Raw genomic sequence first — 19935 nt, 5'->3', positions numbered from 1 at the left:
TGGCAGGAATAATGTGCCCGGAAAAGCTGCAGAAATTCAACGACGTAAGCATGTCCAGAAACACAGTTGTGCGGCGAATTGAAGACTTGTCAGCTAACTTAAAACATCAAGTGTCAGATAAAGCTTGTGCTTTAGATTTTTACTCGATTGCATGTGATGAGAGCACAGACGCCACAGACACTGCACAGTTGTTAATTTTTTTGCGGGGAGTTGACGATAACTTTTGCGTTACGGAAGAGCTGCTTGATCTTAGTAGTCTAAAGGGCACAACAACGGGTAAGGACATTTTTGAAGCTGTGTCAGATGCAATTGACAAGATGGGACTTAAATGGGATAAGATGTGTGGCGTTACAACGGATGGGGCTCCAGCAATGACAGGCGAGCGCAAAGGAATGGCCTCTATGGTGTGTGCCAAGGTGAAAGAGGCAGGAGGTGTGGCTGTTAAAATGCACTGTATCATTCACCAAGAAGCCCTCTGTGCCAACAAAGTCCAGCTTGACGATGTGATGGACACTGTTGTGAAAACTGTCAACATAATTCGAGCACGAGGGCTCTACCACAGACAATTCCAAGAATTCCGTTCTGATGTCGATGCTGAATATGGGGACGTACTCTACCATTCTCATGTGCGCTGGCTAAGTCGTGGCTACGTGCTGCAGCGGTTTTATTCCCTGAGATCAGAAATTGACCAGTTTTTGAAAGAGAAGGACCGACCTCTTCATGAGCTGAGTGACCCACTATGGTTGGCAGACCTGGCATTTCTAGTGGATCTTACTGGTCACCTTAACACACTGAACAAGAGCCTACAAGGCAAAGACCAGCTTGTACCACAATTGTATGCGCACATGAAAGCATTCTGTGTGAAGCTGCGTCTCTTTGAGACACACCTACGCAACTTCAATGTTGCGCACTTCCCCACGCTGTCCGAAATAAAATCAGCTTTTCCAAATGCCAACCTTTCTGCTAAAAAGGGGAAATATGTGTCTGTGATCACATCTCTCATGACAGAATTCAGTCAGCGCTTCAAAGATTTTGAGAAAAAAAAAAAACATTGAGAAAGAAATCAAGCTGTTCTCGACTCCCTTCCTGATGGATGCAGAAGAAGTCGAAGACAGTCTGCAATTAGAACTTATCGAAATGCAGTGTGATAATTCTCTGAAGAATCAACATCAGCTTCTCTCCTTACCCGACTTCTACCGGAGCTTGGAAAAGGCAAAGTTTCCTCTGATGAGACGCCACGCAAAAAGAATGATGAGCCTGTTCGGCTCAACATACATATGTGAGCAAACATTTTCTCTGTTAACTCTGAACAAAAGCAGATTGAGAACCAAAATGACCGACAGCCATCTCTGTGATGTCCTTCGCATCTCAACCACCAAACTTACTCCTGACCTGCCAGCCATCCTTCAGTCCAAAGTGCAACTTCACTGCTCCCACTAAGTGCAACTGCTGTTCCTATTATAGGTGAGTTAAAACTATATTACACAGTATTCGTGTTAACAAGCCCAATTACTTAATACATTTTCTAACACACACACACACACACACACACACACACACACCTGGGTCCAAGATGTCTGTGCATCAAAGCATTGCAAGTGCTGTTAACAAGCCCAATAAATTATTTGCATAATAAGCTTAAATATACCCATCCCCTTTCCCCTTATTTTTCCCTCTTTATACAGGGCTGTGAAGGGGGACCCCCATCCTGACTAAGAAGTATGAGGCTGCTGTTTTGAGAATGTGCTGCCAAGTTCCAACCCTTTTTGACCAGTACACACACACACACACACACACACACACACACACACACACACACACACACACACACACACACACACACACACACACACACACACACACACACCATCATCATCGGCGGTCACTCGTATCCGAGTATGACTGTCCTCCTTCTTGGTCCTTGTGGGTCGTCAGGTGGCGATGGAGGCCGATTCTGGACCCGATTATTCTGGTGCAGTGTGGACAGGGGAATGTAGTGGTGGGTTTGGGTTGGACCGGTTTACTGGATGTTCTCTCCTTTCTGAGTCTGCGCTTGTCCTGTGCAGCATGGCGGAGGTCATTATCATACTTTACAGCACCCTCACGGACAAGGTTTCTCCAGGTCGTCCTGTCTGTTGCCTTGTCTTCCCAAGCTTTGAGGTCAATGTGGCACTTCTTTAGGATTGTTTTAATATTGTCCTTATACCTCTTCTTTTGACCTCCCGGGGCCCGTTTCCCTTTAACAAGCTGGGAGTACAGGACTTGTTTTGGGAGGCGAGAGTCAGGCATGCGGACAACATGGCCAGTCCATCTGAGCTGGTTTTGGGCAATGGTGGCAGTGATGGTGAGAACGTTTGCCTCCTCCAGGACGCTGGTGTTAGTGCGTCGGTCCTCCCAGCTAATCCTGAGGATTTTCCGGAGACACCTCTGATGGTACGTCTCAAGTGCCTTTATGTGCCTGCTGTATGTGGTCCAGGCCTCTGACCCATACAGAAGAGTGGGGAGCACCACAGCTTTGTATACCAAGATTTTGGTCTTTGGTTGGAGGTCGCGGTTCTCAAAGACTCTCTTCCTTAGCCTTGAGAAAGAGCCACTGGCACAACTGAGGCGATGGTGTATTTCATCATCGATGACAGCATTTGAGGATAGGAGGCTGCCGAGGTATGGGAAGTGGTCCACATTTTCCAGTGTGACGTTGTCGATGGAGATGTTGGGGGGTAGGACAGGTGTACTGCTGTTTGGTGGTGGTTGGTGGAGGATTTGGGTCTTTTTTATGTTAATGGCCAGACCAAGCTGTTTGTATGCTTTCGCAAATGCGGATAAGATGGACTGTAGGTCCTCTTCCGAAAGGGCTACAAGGGCGTTGTCGTCCGCATACTGCAGCTCCATGATTGATACGGTGGTGGTTTGACCTTTAGCCCTGAAACGGTTGATGTTGAGGAGTTGACCGTCAGTCCTGTACATGATGTCGACTCCCTGGGGCAGATGCATGCTTGTGAGATGGAGGATAGCAGCAATAAAGATGGAGAATAGTGTTGGAGCGATGACACATCCCTGTTTGACTCCTGTGTCGACCCGGAAGGGTTCAGTTTCGTCTCCACTGCCGCTAAGTACTGTGGCTGACATATTGTCATGCAGCAGTCTCAGTACCCGGACATACTTTTCTGGGCAGCCAATCTTTGCCAGAACCAGCCAGAGGGCATGGCGGTTCACTGAGTCAAAGGCTTTGGTGAGGTCTATGAAGGCCATGTATAGTGCTTGATTTTGTTCCCGGCATTTTTCCTGCAGTTGACGAATAGTGAAAACCATGTCAGTAGTGCCTCTGTTTGGGCGAAATCCACTCTGAGACTCAGGAAGGATGTTTTCTGACAGGGGAGTGAGTCTGTTGGCCAGCACGCGAGCTAGAGCCTTCCCTATGGTGGACAGGAGAGAGATGCCACGGTAGTTTCCGCAGTCTGCCTTGTCTCCCTTCTTAAATATGGAGACAATTAAGGCATCCCTAAGCTGTGCAGGGATTTCCTCTTCTTCCCAGATTTTATGAAGCAGGGCATGGATGTGCGTAAGAAGGTCGGGTCCTCCTTTCTTTAGGACTTCTGCTGGGATGCCGTCGGGCCCAGCAGCCTTGTTGTTTTTCATGTTCTTAATCGCATCCATCACCTCATCCAGGCTGGGTGGTTCTCCCATGCTTTCAACAATGGGCTTTTGGGGGACTGTCAAAGGTGGCGATGCTCTGTCACAGTGTGAAAAGTCCCACTCCAGGACACACAAACGCACACTGAACTTTTCCAGACTACAGGCAGTCTTTTTTTACTTTTATTTTTGTCTGAGGATTGCTTTTTTTTCCTTCTGGTCGTCTACTCACTACTAATGCTTTGGCCATATGCTGGATACAAAATAAATGAAAACCCATTTATGGAAAGTTGTGATGTAGGCTGTTTTATTTCTGTAAGCATATTCAATTATCAAGCATAATTTACCTACATTTGATTGATTTTGCTAACTTTAATACACGACAGGTGAGGCGATATACCTCATCTCTAGTGGGTGGCCCAGCCCTTCCTATATTTTCCTGTATGTGGCCCTCAGTGAAAAAAGTTTGGGCACCCCTGCTTTAGTGCTATAGGCATATATATAACCACCTGGGCATAAGGTCTCATTGGCTGGGGGACAAAGCAGGAAAGGGCACACACCAGTATTGGTGAGGTGCTGGCCTAAGGCAGTAAATATGTAAAAATAAGAAAAGGCCGCACACACGTAGCCACGATGCTGTATATTTATTGAAAAGAAACCAACGTTTCGACCTTTCGGCCTTCTTCAGGGAATAAACAAGCCAGAGGACAAACACACACTTATAGGGGAGCAAAAACAGGTGGACTCCATAGGGGGTGTGGTCGTCATCAGGAAAAACCAATCAAGATGATTGGGAAGCCATTTTGAGGCGAATAACAATGCATAAATGACAAATATAACCAGAATAAATAAACATTCAATGCACAAGATGTGTTTACTGTTTGGCTATGTGCAATAATAAATACATTTTCAGTAATTGGTTAAATATTTGCAATAGCATTTTTATATTAATTTAAGAGATTTAAATACATTTAATAAATATTATAAATCATCTAGAAAAAGCTGGGGAGACAGAATATATTAGTTATACAAAGAAAACACTCAAAACACTATGAAAGGTAAATAAATTAAAGGGAACAGGGCAGTTCTTTGGTCAAACTCCTGAAAGAGAGAAGGCCGAATAGGTAGGGCACCTGAGGGTCTGTTATATTATAGACCATACTTATTACAATTTTAAGTGGCAAAAATATATTTTGTATAGAGTCAACAAGAATTATATTTGCAGTAAACACTGGAGGACACAGGTAGAGGGGAATGGGTTTGAAAAAAAGGTTTGCAAACATTAAGCTCTACCAGCTGTCACAGGAAAACTCTTAAAATGTTAAGGCCATTAGGGGCAAGGGTGTTGAGGGTTGATATCCAGTAGGATTCTCTCTTCAGCAGTGCTTTGTCATGATCACCCCCTCTTCTGTTGGCAGGGACCTTTTCGATGCCTATATAACGGAGAGCAGAGATATGATGGCCAGCCTCTAAAAAGTGTGTAGCAATAGGAGAAGTAAGATTTTTACATCTAATGGCACTGCGGTGCTCACTAATACGGGTCTTAAGGGCACGTGTGGTTTTGCCCACATAGTATTTGCCACAAGGACAATAGATTATGTATATCACCCCTTGAGTAGTACATGTACTTTTGATGGGAATGCTTTTACCTGAATGTGGGTGCTTGAAACTAGTGCATTTTACAGTGCTGTTGCACTGGGCACAGGCACCACATTTGTAGTTTCCCTGTGGGATGGGGGTCAAAGTGCGCTGAGACACTACTTTAGGAGGGGGGAGATCTGAGTGGACAAGTGAGTCCCTCAGATTTCTGCCTCGTTTGAACACAACTCGAGGGGGGTCAGTGAAAACATTACACAACTGTGGATCCGTTTGTAGAATGTGCCAATGCCTGTAAAGGATAGGCTTAATTGATTGATTTTAGTAATAAAAAGGGGCATCGAATTACTATTTTTATTTTTAGGGGCAGTTGTGAAGAGGTCAGCTCTAGATCTATTACTGATCTTGTCAATGGCCGAATTCAATTGCCGTTCAGTATACCCACGCTCTTTGAACTTGTGGGTCATAGTTTTCACATGCTTGAAATTAGTCACTCATTTTTGCAAATGCGTTTCAGTCTGCAGAACTGGCTGTAAGGAAGACTATTTTTAAGAGGAAGGGGGTGGTGGCTATCGGCTCTCAACAGACTGTTACGGTCTGTGGGTTTTGTATATAGATCTGTGTATAATATGTCAACCTGACGGATGATCCAATTACTGAAAATGTATTTATTATTGCACATAGCCAAACGGTAAACACATCTTGTGCATTGAATGTTTATTTATTCTGGTTATATTTGTCATTTATGCATTGTTATTCGCCTCAAAATGGCTTCCCAATCATCTTGATTGGTTTTTCCTGATGACGACCACACCCCCTATGGAGTCCACCTGTTGTTGCTCCCCTATAAGTGTGTGTTTGTCCTCTGGCTTGTTTATTCCCTGAAGAAGGCCGAAAGGTCGAAACGTTGGTTTATTTTCAATAAATATACAGCATCGTGGCTACGTGTGTGCGGCCTTTTCTTATTTTTACTCATTGGCTGGGGACAACGGTCAGGAAGTAGAGATGCCAGCCAGGTGTTTGTTTATGGAGGTCAGCTCGGAGGTCATGGGGGGGCGGGGTTGGGCGTGTGTTTATAGGGCAGAGTGAAACTAACACTATCTCTACACACCGTAATCATTGATGGAGGGGCGACACAGCAGATATAAGGTGGAGGGGAGCTGGGATGTCACCACCAACCATCGTCAAATCAAATCAAATCAAATCAACCTTATTTATATAGAACATTTCACACAACCAAAATTGACCAAAGTGCCTCACAGGAGAAAATAATACAATACATTTTAGTCGACTAAATGTACAGTTGATTTAGTCGACTAAAATGTGTTCTGGCGCGCCTTGATGTCGTCTTAATGACTGATTTTACACTTTCTGAAAATAGCCGATTGTAGATCGGCTATTTTCAGCCAACCAAGTGTAACATGACTTATACTGGATCTCTGGTCCACTAGTCCCTTCCTAACATTTTAGTCTAGTTTTTATGTGTTGACAAAATCGACAGTATATATTTAGTCATAGTTTTAGTCATCATAGCTTTGTTTTTATTTTGTTTTTGTCAGTGAAAAAGGTAGTCGACGAACATTTTTCGTCTTATAGTTTTAGTCGACGACTAAAATCAACACTGCTCTGTCCTCTCCGCAGCATGGCGGCTGTCAAACGGTGCTCTGATCGGTCCCAGTGTTGTTTTTGGTAGAACATTTCTATATTAGTTTTATTCATAGTCTTTGGAATGAAACTTAATTTAGTTTTAGTCACATTTTAGTCTCCTGGAATATTTTAGTGTTAGTCTAGTGTTAGTTGATTTAGTCGACTAAAATGTATATGGTGGGCATCGATGTCGTTGTAATGGCTGATTTTACACTTGCTGAAAATAGCCGATCTGCTATTTTCATCATGCAACCAAGTGTAAAATGACTTCTACTGGATCTCTTGTCCACTAGTCCTAACATTTTAGTCTAGTTGGTATTTGTTGACAAAATCGACGGTATATTTAGTCATAGTTTTAGTCATCATAGCTTAGTTTTTATTTCGTTTTCGTCAGTGGAAAAAGGTAGTCGACGAACATTTTTCGCCTTAGTTTTAGTCGACGACTAAAATCAACGCTGCTCTGTCCTCTCCGCAGCATGGCGGCGGTGCCAGCGTCCGCCCAGAGGAGCTCCGTGGACCATGGCGTTCAGATCCGCTTCATCGACGACCTGCGCGACGCGGGCGGGGGTCTCCCGGCGGCGGCGACCCCCTCCTCCTCCTCCTCCGCCACCAAGAAGACCAGGACCACCAAGGCGCAGGCGGCCCGCTACGGGGTGGCCATCCGGGTCCAAGGCATCCACGGCCAGCCCTACGTGGTGCTGAAAGATGGAGGTGAGAATCGGGGAGGGAGGGGACTGTATAACCTGATTTCTTTATTTATCATTATTTATACCGCCATTTAAAAAAAACGTATTAACACAGTTTCCCTGCTGTGATTATACAGTGGTGTTCCAGATCTCCCTGCCTAGTTTCCACTAACCTTTGAAGAGCACTGACTTAATCGTTGCTTGTCATGAAAATCCACTTAAAAAAAAAAAAAAAGGTTAAGTAATTAATTAAAGATATTTTTTTGCGGCTTACGCCTTTTATTGGTTTTTTTGAACCCCCCCCCCCCCCCCCCCCCCACACACCTTTTTATTGCCATCTACGTACGTAAGTCTGGGAGCCTACTGGCTGCGATTGGCATTGATAAAACGAAAATGACGATTAAGGGTATGAGGAGGCTTGTCGTTTCTCAGTAGGCAGTAGACCAAAACGACAGGATTAAGGTTGGCGAACATGCGTTAAAGGGGCATTCCACTCATTTTCAACATTTTACTATGTCATTAAAGGGGCATTCCACTCATTTTCAACATTTTACTATGTCATTAATATACCTTAGAGCTGTTGTGTGGAAATAATAAAAAGGTCCCCCCATTCTGTGTTTCCTAGAACTAGAGGTCTGAAAAAAATCATGTTAATGATTTTTTTCATAATTACAGTTCTGGGAAACACAGAATGGGGGGACTTTTTTATTATTTCCACACAACAGCTCTAAGGTATATTAATGACATAGTCAAATGTTGAAAATGGGTGGTTTTCCCCTTTAATATACCTTAGAGCTGTTGTGTGGAAATAATAAAAAACATCCCCCCATTCTGTCTTTCCTAGAACTGTAAGTATGAAAAAAATCATTAACATGGTGAAACACATCTTGATGACATCATCAAGATGTGTTTCACCATGTTAATGTTTTTTTTCAGATCTCCAGTTCTAGGAAACACAGAATGGGGGGACCTTTTTATTATTTCCACACAACAGCTCTAAGGTATATTAATGACATAGTAAAATGTTGAAAATGAGTGGAATGCCCCTTTAAGGTTGAGACCGCGCTGCTACGTGCTTGCGGTTATGTTTAGGTTAAGGGTATGAGGAGGCTTGTCGTTTCTCAGTAGGCTCCCAGCATGTGCTGGCTGACGATAAGATCGTCTTGATACATAACCTACTGGGAATTATCGGTTGATTTTCACTCGAATCAGTGTTGTTTTTGTCGACTAATGAAAGACGAAAAATGTTCGTCGACTACCTTTTTTCGCGGGGGAAAACTAAATGGAAACTCAATAAAAACTAAGCTATGATGACTAAAACTAAGACTAAATATACTGACAATTAACAACAAATAAAAACTAGACTAAAATGTTAGGAAGGGACTAGTGGACAAGATATCCAGTATAAGTCATTTTAGTAGTTGCATGCTGAAAATAGCAGATCTACAAGCTCACAACTCGTCGTGAGGTTGTAGATCTGCTATTTTCAGCAAGTGTAAAATCAGCCATTACGACAGCATCAAGGCCCGCCGAAATACATTTTGTTCCACTAAATCAACTGTAGATAGTCGACTAAAATCTTATGACATTTAGGGCTCCATTTTCGTCACCGCTAAACCCCTTATCCCCTTTACCTTTTTTTTTTTTTTTTTACTATTTTGAAAAACATTTTTGAATAGTTCAACTAGCCAATCTACATTGACACGTTGTGAGCCTGTAGACTGGCCATTTTAACTATTCAAAAATGTTTTGCAAAATAGTAAAAAAAAGGCAAAGAAGTTTAGGGATAAGGGGTTTAGCGGTGACGAAAATGGAGCCCTTAGTCGACTAAAACTAGACTAACACCAAAACATTCCGGGGCGACTAAAACGTGACATTCAACATTAAAAAAGACTATGACTAAAACTAAAAATCTAAATTTTGCTGTCAAAAAAACAACACTGACTGAATCCTTTGCTATAACCCCTCTATTAGGTGTGAACGGAGACTCGTACGGCGTTCAGCTCCGGACGCAGTACCCCCCCGCCTACGGCAGCCTGCCGGGCCGGGGGAGGGGCAGGGGGGCGGAGCCAGGGGGAGGAGGACAGCCACGCCCAGCGGAAGAAGGGGAGGGGCTCAGGAGGGCCCACTCCCACGGGTCACTGCTGGACACGGAGACGGGAGATGTGCAAGGTGTGTGTGTGTGTGTGTGTGTGTGTGTGTGCGCGTGTGCTTGTGCGTGTGCGTGCGTACGATTAAAATGGGTGAGGTTTAAAAAAGGCAAAAGCATGCTCTATAGGCCTATCTCACAGAATTTCCCCACCCCCTTTCCACGCCCCCTTTCGGAGCTAGTGGTGATAGCGTGACGTCACTCCATAGACACTACATGTTAACAGAGGTCATTAAAGAAGTCTACAACTTTTGTTTTGTCAAGGTAAGGTTTGTTCTATCTGTTCGAGCTGATTTACCATCTTGTTTGCTTCATAATAATATTGGTCTGTCACATTTTAGGAATTTTAGGAAATGTACTTAGATTCTCCAGAGAAAACAAACGTGTAAATGCTAATGTTAAATGACACCACTAGCTACCGGAAGGGGGCGTGGCGAGGGGGCTGTGAGATAGGCCTATTGTGGGTCCTTAAAATTTGCTTAAACATTCTGAGATTTGTATGTATGTATGTATGTATGTATGTATCGAACACATTTTGTCCGTGTGCGGACATGTTGGTGTTGGATTAACGTTTGATGACCGTTCTAGGTGGACCAGGGTCGGGGGAGGAGGGTCCCACCACACAGCACCCGCTGTCCGGTAGCCATGGCAACCTGGACCGAGTGGGCGTGGTCCAGAGCCGGAGCAGTTGGGACGACGAGACGTCCTACCAGAACCAGATCAACAGCTCGCTGGGTCCAAGCCAACGTACGGAACCTCCTACTCTGTAATGGATGTGGGTCCAAGCTAGGGCTTTCACTTCTAGTGATTTGTACTAGTCGACTAGTTGTTTAACTACAAAACACGCGTTGTGAGCTTGTAGATCTGCTTTGTTCAGCATGCAAACAAGTGTAAAATGACTTATACTGGATCTCTTGTCCACTAGTCCCTTCCTAACATTTTAGTCTAGTTTTTATTTGGTTTATATTCAGTCTTCGTTTTAGTCATCATAGCTTAGTTTTCATTCAGTTTCCATTTAGTTTTCGTCAGTGAAAACAGGTAGTCGACGAACATTTTTCGTCATAGTATTAGTCGACGAAATCATCACTGGTTATGACCATTATAAGTGCGTTCTTTAGCGGCATGGGCAGCCACAGCGCCAGAGTCAATGGTGGTGTCAAAAGTGTTAATCGTGCCCTCCTTTGTCATACTACTACGGTGCCATACAAAATTAAAATAATTAGACGATCATGTAAAAACATAATTGCAACTTCAATCATCATTGTTGTATCGTGTGCTGACAGGTGGTCCTCCAGGCCGCCACCAGTCCCTTCATGACCTGCCTCCCGCCCCGACGCATCCATGTCCTGTCCCCGCGCACACCAACAGGTCAGTGTTTGTCCTATGACGTCCCGTCCCGTCACGGCACGGCACGGTCCTCGTCACGGTCCTCATCACGGTCCTTGCTTGTCCTTCCCGGAGCTGGTTTGCTGCGCGCGCAGCCATTAATTTCCTGGTTTGCTGCACGCGCAGCCATTCACTTTCTGGTTTGCTGCTCATAATAAACATTATTTATGAACAATTGAGACCTTTTGTAAAGTAATCACTTCTGGAAAATATGTGAAAGACATATCACAGGTTGTTTTCTAATCACTTACTTTTCGAGTGCACAGTATATAATTTTATCTGAGGATCTAAACAGCAGCAGGTATCGTTTCTGGCTCCGAAGTATCGCAGGATTTGGCTGCCAGACAGGAAATGGTGGGAAGTCTCGCGATACTTGGTGCGTTCAGAGAGGTACTTTGTGCTCTTTAGATACCATACCTCTATAACAATTACACATCGAATAACAACACGGCAGACAATAATGTGTTACATGTCTTCTGTTATTTTCCAGAAGTGATTACTTTACAAAAGGTCTCAATTGTTCATAAATAATGTTTGTTCATGAGCTGGTTACTGAGCTCTCATTGACTCCAGTGCATTTTGCCAAACTTCCGGGTAGTTTGGCTCCCATGAAAGTGTCCATGAAAGTGTCATGGCGCAGCCCAGTCACGTGACCACTTCCCTTCCTTCTCAGAGCTTCCTTGGTTTGCTGCGCGTGCAGCCATTCACTTCCTGGTTTACGGCAAGGAAAATTAGAGAAGGAAGTGACATGGTCACGTGACTGTGCTGCGCCATGACACTTTCATGGGAGCCAAATCTCGCACCGGAAGTGACATTTATACAAAGCAGTGAATGGAGCAAGCTGGACCAGCTCATAACAAACATTATTTATGAACCATTGAGACCTGTGTCATATAATCGGTTCAGGCACATGAAAGAAGACGTATCACAGTTTGCTTTCTAATCACTTGCTTTTCGATGTACACAGAGTACACAGTATATCATTTTATTCGCGGATTTAAGCTATCGTTTCTGTTTCGGGGTCTCGCGAGATTTGGCTGCCAGACAGGAAACGGTGGGCAGTCTCGCGATACTTGGCACGTTCAGAAACGTACTTTTTGCTCTTTAGATACCTCTATACAATGACACAGTGTACACATCGAAAAGCAACACAGCAGACAATAATGTGTTACATGTCTTCTGTTATTTTCCAGAAGTGATTACTTTACAAAAGGTCTCAATTGTTCATAAATAATGTTTGTTCATGAGCTCTCATTGACTCCAGTGCATTCTGCCGAACTTCCGGGTGCAGTTTGGCTCCAATGGTGCGACGAATCTGCCGTCTGGAATTGCGTGATAGCGAAAATGACGTCGGTGACCTTACCTCCATTTAATATACCTTGGTTTACGGGCAAACAATCTTCCTTATTTACACTGTTTGTGGTTTTGGTCATTTCTGACTTCATCTTGCATCTCGTTTGGAATATTAACATCATAACATGACCTGACGAAGATGTAACTTACACATCGAAACGTTGTCACTTTTACCTGCACCCTGTTATAATAAACTAAGGGCCTAAATCGTCTGAGCTGCTCCAGTGCCTTCTTGTTCGCATGTTATCTGTCCTGCTTCTGAGATGCACCAGACTGGCCTGCTATAGGCTAGAGGCTCCTGAGATGCACCAGACTGGCCTGCTATAGGCTAGAGGCTCCTGAGATGCACCAGACTGGCCTGCTATAGGCTAGAGGCTCCTGAGATGCACCAGACTGGCCTGCTATAGGCTAGAGGCCTCTGAGATGCACCAGACTGGCCTGCTATAGGCTAGAGGCTCCTGAGATGCACCAGACTGGCCTGCTATAGGCTAGAGGCTCCTGAGATGCACCAGACTGGCCTGCTATAGGCTAGAGGTGCGGCTAGAACTCCCTTCTATATTGGAATATTAACACTTCTAAAGAGAGATCAGACTTATTGGCGTGAGGTAGTAATGGAAGATTTTCACCTCCCGGTTTTGTGGGGGAAAATGGAAGGGCAGGGCTTTTCAGAATAAAATCTGCTTGGCACTCTAGCGCCTTTTATTCTGAAAAAACTTCAATTGTTCAAGCTAGCCCGAGTGTGTTCTCTTCTTCGACATGCCGTTGTCCTCCTCCTGTGACGCAGCAGCCTTGCCTCGTCTGGCTGCAGCACAGCAGTAGGACTGCCTCTTTCTTCTAAAGGGCCTTTGAAACGTGAAGCGATATAACACGCCTATAGTTCATTTTCAATGAGACCTGCGTTTTTGCGCGGAGCAGTCACAGTGTGACGACGCAAGTGTATTCACGTGAGCACGGTCCCGTGAATTTGTTGTGCTCGTTACGTGCACACGACCCCGCGACTCACCAGACCTGGATACGGTTTAGCTTTTTTGCGCCCCTCTTGAGCAGACCTGGAGGAGACCTGTCGTTGATCCAGGCAACAACGCCCGCGTTCCTCGCTTCCCGTTTGAAAGGCCCTTAACCCATTTTGACCTGAGATCAGATTCTAAAAATGTCTTCTACATCCTGACAGTTTTCTGAAAAAGCTGTTTCTATGTCAGTCGTTCTTCGATTTTTCAAAAATAGCAGACCTACAAGCTCGTAGCGCGCCACTCGGTGGCGCGCTATGAGCTTGTAGATCTGCTAATTTTCAATAGCTAAAGCATAACATAATGCTAACACCAAAAGGGGTTCCCGCCCAAAATGGGTTAAGAGATTCTTCTAAAGAGAGTGCAGTTACCTGAGTAAATGTACCTGGTTGCTTAAGGTGGGAGCGTGGAGCTGTGCCGGGTCACCCGCAGGACATCGGAGACGCGTCCCCTGTCCTCACCCCCAACCCCTACTCATCACCCCCATCGTCCACACACAGCAGCCTGGGCCGTGGGATCCAGGGGCCCGTGCCTTCTTCGGCCAATAAGGCGGCACCGCCGGGGCGATACGTTGCCGTGGAGAAGACGCCCTCGGCCAATCAGACGGGGCGATACGTTGCCGTGGAGACGCCCTCGACCAATCAGACGGAGACATGGGTAAGGACGACGTCTCCTCCTCTTCCGCGACGTTCTAAATCCTGCACGGGTTGTGCTTATAACATAACTTATGGCCAACGTGGAAGTGCCTCTCGCCTACAATAACTTTACTTTACTCTATTCGTTTATTTAGTCGGGACAGTGTATATGGTAAATGGTGCATTTATATAGAGCCTTTATCCAAGGCGCTTTACAGAGACATTACATTCACCCATTCATTCACACACACATTCATACACCGACGGCAACGGAAACCATGCAAGGCACCAACTAGCACATCGGGAGCAATTAGGGGTTCAGTGTCTTGCTCAAGGACACTTCGACAGTAACTCTGGGGGAGCCCGGGTTTGAACTGGCAACCTTGCGGTTACCATCCAGGCACTCTACCCCTGAACCACCACCGCCCATATATTGATGAACATTACATTAAAGATGCAGTGTAAATATACCAGATTTAGCAAAACATGCTAATTTCCATCTGCAGTCCCCAGACATCAAACAATACAAACAGGACTGACATACAGGACATACGTAGCATACACATACCTGGTACATTTCAAACGTAATAAGACTAGTAAGAATACAAAAAATAAGAAAAGATTAAACCATTATTAGGGTAGGTTTGCTCTATGTTGAACTGCAGAACCAAAATTACAACTTTCAAATTGTTTTTTATTTTTATTTTTTAATCTAAAATAAGAAATGTTTTATAAGTAAATTCTTTTGTTGTTGCCTGAAACAGGGATGCCAGGTTGAATGTGTGTGTTAAATGGGGCGGGAACCCCTTTTGGTGTTTTAAGCATTGTTATACTTTATAGCTATTGAAAAACAGCAGATCTACAAGCTCATAGCTTTTTTTTTGGAAAAATCGTGAAAATGTGGCGTAAATCATTGACTATATATTTCAGAGCGAACGGTTTTAACTCAAAGCTTTGCTTCTGAGGGGTCCCTGGGTGACATATTTTCAGATGGGGGGTCCGTGGTCTACATATAATTGTGGGGTCCTTGACATGAAATATTGAGCACCACTGACATAGAAACATGGGGTTTTCAGAAGAAAACGTTTGGGGATTTAGAAGACATTGTTTTAATTTCGACATCAGGTTTAAACGGGTTAATGAGAGGTGATTGTCTTCTATAGGCTTAAAGGAGCATTCAGTGATTTGGGTGATTTGGAAAAAACCCCGGTCTGCCCCGGTAACAAGATGTGCACATGCACGCACTACAGTGGGGGAAGTACAACAGCACATGCACCAAGGCCCGCCCCACTCGATCATGATTGGAGGAAGGCCCCTCTCATCCTGATTGGATGAAGGCTTTCCCACCCAAAGCCCAAACCGAAACTAGGGTTTTTTTTACCCCAGGGGCTCACGGGGGACAGGGAGGAACTCCTTATATGGTCAGCATACTCTATAGTAGGGAGGATTATCGAAAAAATAAGTCATATTTGAATTAAGTGAATATACCTTTAAATATTATATCTCCCCCCTGTGTGCAGGTGACCCCTGACCTTCTGCTGGACCAGGGTCAGAGTTCAGAGTTGAGCAGTGAGGAGGGGGAGGTGATGAACACCATCTACGGCCTTGTGAGAGGAGGGTAACTATACTCACCAATGTTGTTTTTTGGCAGCAAATTTTAGTTTTAGTCATTAGTCTCTTGAATAGTTAATTTTGTTTTAGTCACATCTTCACCTGGAATGTATTGGTGTTAGTCTAGTTTTAGTCGACTAAATGTCGTGATATTTTAGTCGACTACATCTACAGTTGATTTAGTCGAACAAAATGTGTTTTCGTCGGGCCTTGATGCCGTCGTAATGACTGATTTAAAAAATAACTTATGTTAAATGTATTTGAATAATGTATTTCATGCTTTAGATGAACTAAAGGTCATTGAATTTGATTTTTTTTTTATTTGGAATCCTGAAAAGTAACTTTTTTTTAATTTAATTTCAAATACATACCCCCATTTTATACTTGCTGAAAATAGCCGATCTACAAGCCCACAACGCGTCGCAGCGCATGCAACTAATTGTAAAATGACTTATAATACTGGATCTCTTGTCCACTAGTCCCTTCCTAACATTTTAGTCTATTTTTTATTTGTTGACGAAATTGTCAGTATATTTAGTCTTAGTTTTAGTCATCATAGCTTAGTTCTTATTTAGTTTCCATTTAGTTTTCCTCAGTGGAAAAAGGTAGTCGACGAACATCTTTCGACGAAATCAACACTGGTACACACCAAAGAAGAAAATGTGTTTCTGAGTGAGATAGAGCTATCCAAAACATATTTATGCATGGTAAAACAGCTCACAAGCTCTGATAACTACCAGTGTCAAAATGATGCTTTACGGTCGCTTTAACGATTTCTTAATGTTGTTCTATAACCCGACCCCTGATTGGTTGTTTTGGACCTGCACTGTGCTTCTAGGACCAATGAGGGTGAGGATGTGGTGAAGCACAAAGTCCAGATCATCTTCCAGAGGATTCAGAGACTCATGGTTGGTCCTTTTAAACCACTCCATTATATTATAATAGTTTCTGTGGTTTGGGTTTGTTTTTGTTTTGTTTTTCACAAAAGCTGGGTTTGATTTGTAAAAATGTTGATTAGGTGATGTAATGATGTAAAACAAACGGTGCCAACACAAACATTAAACGCCATTAACAAACAAAGAGACAATATGACGTAAATCTTCCCTTCATTGTCAATGGTGTTTACAAAACAAACATTGAACTAAAGACAAACATTAAACCTGTGTATAGCAGGGGCTGGCGCCCCTCAACAATATATAATGATTTAAAAAAAGGGATATTGATGGATGGATGGATGGATAACCTTTATTTGATCCCACTATAGACCCATTGTCCCACAGAGCGGGAAAAGCCAATCTACAAGCTCACAACGTGTTGCAGTGTGATGCGTTTGAGAGCTTGTAGATCAGCTATTTGAGCTTCATTTGAATTGATATCCTGAATTTTTTGTTTTGCTTTTTTTTTTTGGAATCCTGAAAAGTAACCTTTTTTTAATTTAATTTCAAATACATTTAACATAAGTTAACTTTATGAACTAAATACAAATTTACATTGGACATAAAAAAAGACTATAATTTTAATCCTAGTCATTGAACTACATAATAGAGTAATTAAAGCAGTTTGCACGTTTGAAAAATCAGTATTCTGTTAATAACCTGGGGGCCACATTAAGTGGTGGTGGGGGCCGCATGTGGCCCCCGGGCCGCCAGTTGCCCCATGTATACCGTAAATGAAGTTTCACACTATAATAAATCAAATGAACATGTCATATTGGGGGAGAGGTTTAACAGTGTTATGAGTCATGACCGATTGTGTCCGTCAGGAATTCACAAATGAGTCACAACTGAAAGTGTTGCGGACAAAGTTCATCAGTTTATCAGCCCATATTCAGCTCAATATTACAGCATTGACCGCCATAGTTGTTTCAGTATGTGTGTCCCTTCCCCTGCCAAGGTCTTCAAGTCGGATGACTTATTTTGAAGAGCCATTAACACTCCGATGGCCCGGGGTTATTTAATCCATTAAATCATAGAGCTCTGCGATTTATAGTAGCGGAGCACTTTTACAGACGGGCCGGATGTTATCCCGGATGTGGCTGTAGCAGTAGCCTGCTTCCCAACCTGATTTGCTGGCCGGTCATTTTACCGCCAACCGCGCCATCCGGTGGTGGCTCAGAGCGCCATCCGGTCATTTAATAGGCAGAAGCATCTTATTCTGAAAGCCGTTTCACTCGGAAACCGAGAATCAGGAAGTGAAAATCCGCTATAGTAACATGTCCTGCGATTGTCATTCAAGTCACCCAAAACGTTGTGTGCGGGTGTGTGTGAGCGTGTGTGCGTGTGTGTGTGTGTGTGAGCGTGTGAGCGTGTGTGTGTGTGTGTGTGTGTGTGTGTGTGTGTGTGTGTGTGTGTGTAGGGCTGCAGTGGTCAGAGTCAGTCGGAGGTATCGCTGAAGGCTCAGCTGGACTCGAGCTTGGACGAGAACCTGCAGCTGTTGGAGAGACTAGACCACAGCAGAGCTGAGCTGCACCGGGCACACGAAGAGTTAATACACACACACGCATGCACACACACACACAGACACTTTTTCACTAAATGTTCAACTCAATCAATTACCACTGAATGTTGATCCATTTTTGCCCAGAGTACATAATGAGTTTGCAGAACATTGGCCTATAATGACATCATGGACACTATATTGATCTGGGAACCCAGCATTCCGTAAATAATAATAGAGCAACAAAATATGTTTTTTTTCCCTTCATTTTTGCCTCTGGAGGCACCGCCTCCTTTGTTGTGTAAAGCAAATCACACCCGTGTGAAGTGAGGGGCACTCTTATTATTACTCTTATTAAAGTCTAACTCATATTGCTATGATTAGGTGATGTGATGGTGATGTAAAACAAACGGTGTCAAAACAATTCTCTTTATTGTCATGGCATTTGATGTTTGTGTACAGTTGGAGGCCATCGATATTGTCCTTTTCTTTTTGCTGAGGTTTGCGTGATCTGCGCAAAAGGACAGTTAACCCATTTTGGGCGGGAACCCCTTTTGGTGTTTTAAACAATATGTTATAATTTAGCTATTGAAAAATAGCAGATCTACAAGCTCATAGCGCGCCACCGAGTGGCGCGCTACAAGCTTGTAGGTCTGCTATTTTTGAAAAATCGTGAAAATATTTATTTCAGAAAACTGGAGGATTTAGAAGGATTTCTTTAAATTTTGAGGTCAGGCCTAAATGGGTCAAATGATAAGGGAAAATATCGGTGGCACCCAACTGTAAGTTGACGTAAATTTTCCCTTCATTGTCAATGGCGTTTCTAAAACAAACATTGAACTAAAAACAAACATTAAGAAACACTAAGAAAGTGAGTGCATTGGTTTATTCCCACTAACAACAACACTGCATGTTTAGGGCAGCACTCTGCTCAGAGCATTATGGGCTTCATGTGCTTATAAATGAAGGAAACATATTTTTCTTTGCTGCATGTATCCCTCGTGTCCTCAAACGAAGTTACTGTGTGTGTGTGTGTGTGTGTGTGTGTGCATGTGCGTACGTGCGTGTGTGTGTGTGCGTGCGTGCGTGCGTCAGACTCAGTCAGCTACGCATGGAGAGAGAGAACGCAGAGAGTACGGTCAGACAGATGGAAGACCGCCTGTCGGAGCTTCAGGAGGACGCCCGGAGAGACGGCGACAACAAGACGGTACGGTAACCATGGCAACACGACGGTACGGTAACTATGGCAACACGGTACCAGTGTTTTTTTCGTCGACTAAAACCAAGACGAAAAATGTTCGTCGACTACTTTTTTTCACTGACGAAAACTAAATAGCCTAGTAGCCAAAAAGTGAACCCGGACATGTTGAGTACACCAACGTTTTATGTTACAAATGTTTAGTATGGGTCCCCAGCAAGTAGAAACTGCCAGATGCTAACTTGCATTATGTTGAGCAATTTTCATAATTGGCATTATGTGACCATACCATTAACAACCTATAGCAGGCAAAAAATTCAAAATGTCATCATGCTTTATCTAGCATGTGATGTGTCATACTAGGGGGTTTTCATGATGCTGAATCCATTCCAAGCATTATTGGGCTTAAAACGGCCATGCCCACAATTTGTGATGACGGCATTGGCTGTTTTTATACGTAGTGTTGGTTACACATTAGTGACATTACTCTGCGTGGGTGTGTGATCAGGCTCTCCTTCAGTCTGTTGACTGAAGGCCTACAACTGTGTTGGTCTTTATCTCAACGAGACGAAAACTGAATACGTAAATATATGCAAATCCA

The 19935-nt window shown here is 43.7% G+C and overlaps 1 protein-coding gene across 1 annotated transcript in view; it reads left to right on the top strand.

The window, feature by feature from the left end:
- LOC306924703 (cingulin-like) overlaps nucleotides 1-19935 on the top strand; it is a 64708-nt gene that overhangs the window by 21364 nt on the left and 23409 nt on the right. The window contains exons 2-10 of the mRNA XM_079503308.1: nucleotides 7349-7584; nucleotides 9534-9731; nucleotides 10297-10455; nucleotides 10992-11076; nucleotides 13853-14111; nucleotides 15610-15707; nucleotides 16539-16608; nucleotides 18056-18183; nucleotides 19232-19343. Of these exons, the coding sequence (XP_079359434.1) occupies nucleotides 7350-7584; nucleotides 9534-9731; nucleotides 10297-10455; nucleotides 10992-11076; nucleotides 13853-14111; nucleotides 15610-15707; nucleotides 16539-16608; nucleotides 18056-18183; nucleotides 19232-19343 (1344 nt within the window). The 5' untranslated portion in view covers nucleotide 7349. The remainder of the gene's footprint in view (nucleotides 1-7348; nucleotides 7585-9533; nucleotides 9732-10296; nucleotides 10456-10991; nucleotides 11077-13852; nucleotides 14112-15609; nucleotides 15708-16538; nucleotides 16609-18055; nucleotides 18184-19231; nucleotides 19344-19935) is intronic.

The sequence above is a fragment of the Electrona antarctica genome (assembly GCF_951216825.1).
Source record: "Electrona antarctica genome assembly, chromosome: 6".
In the NCBI taxonomy this organism is placed as follows: Eukaryota; Metazoa; Chordata; class Actinopteri; order Myctophiformes; family Myctophidae; genus Electrona; species Electrona antarctica.
This window is presented reverse-complemented; position numbering and strand designations above follow the sequence as displayed.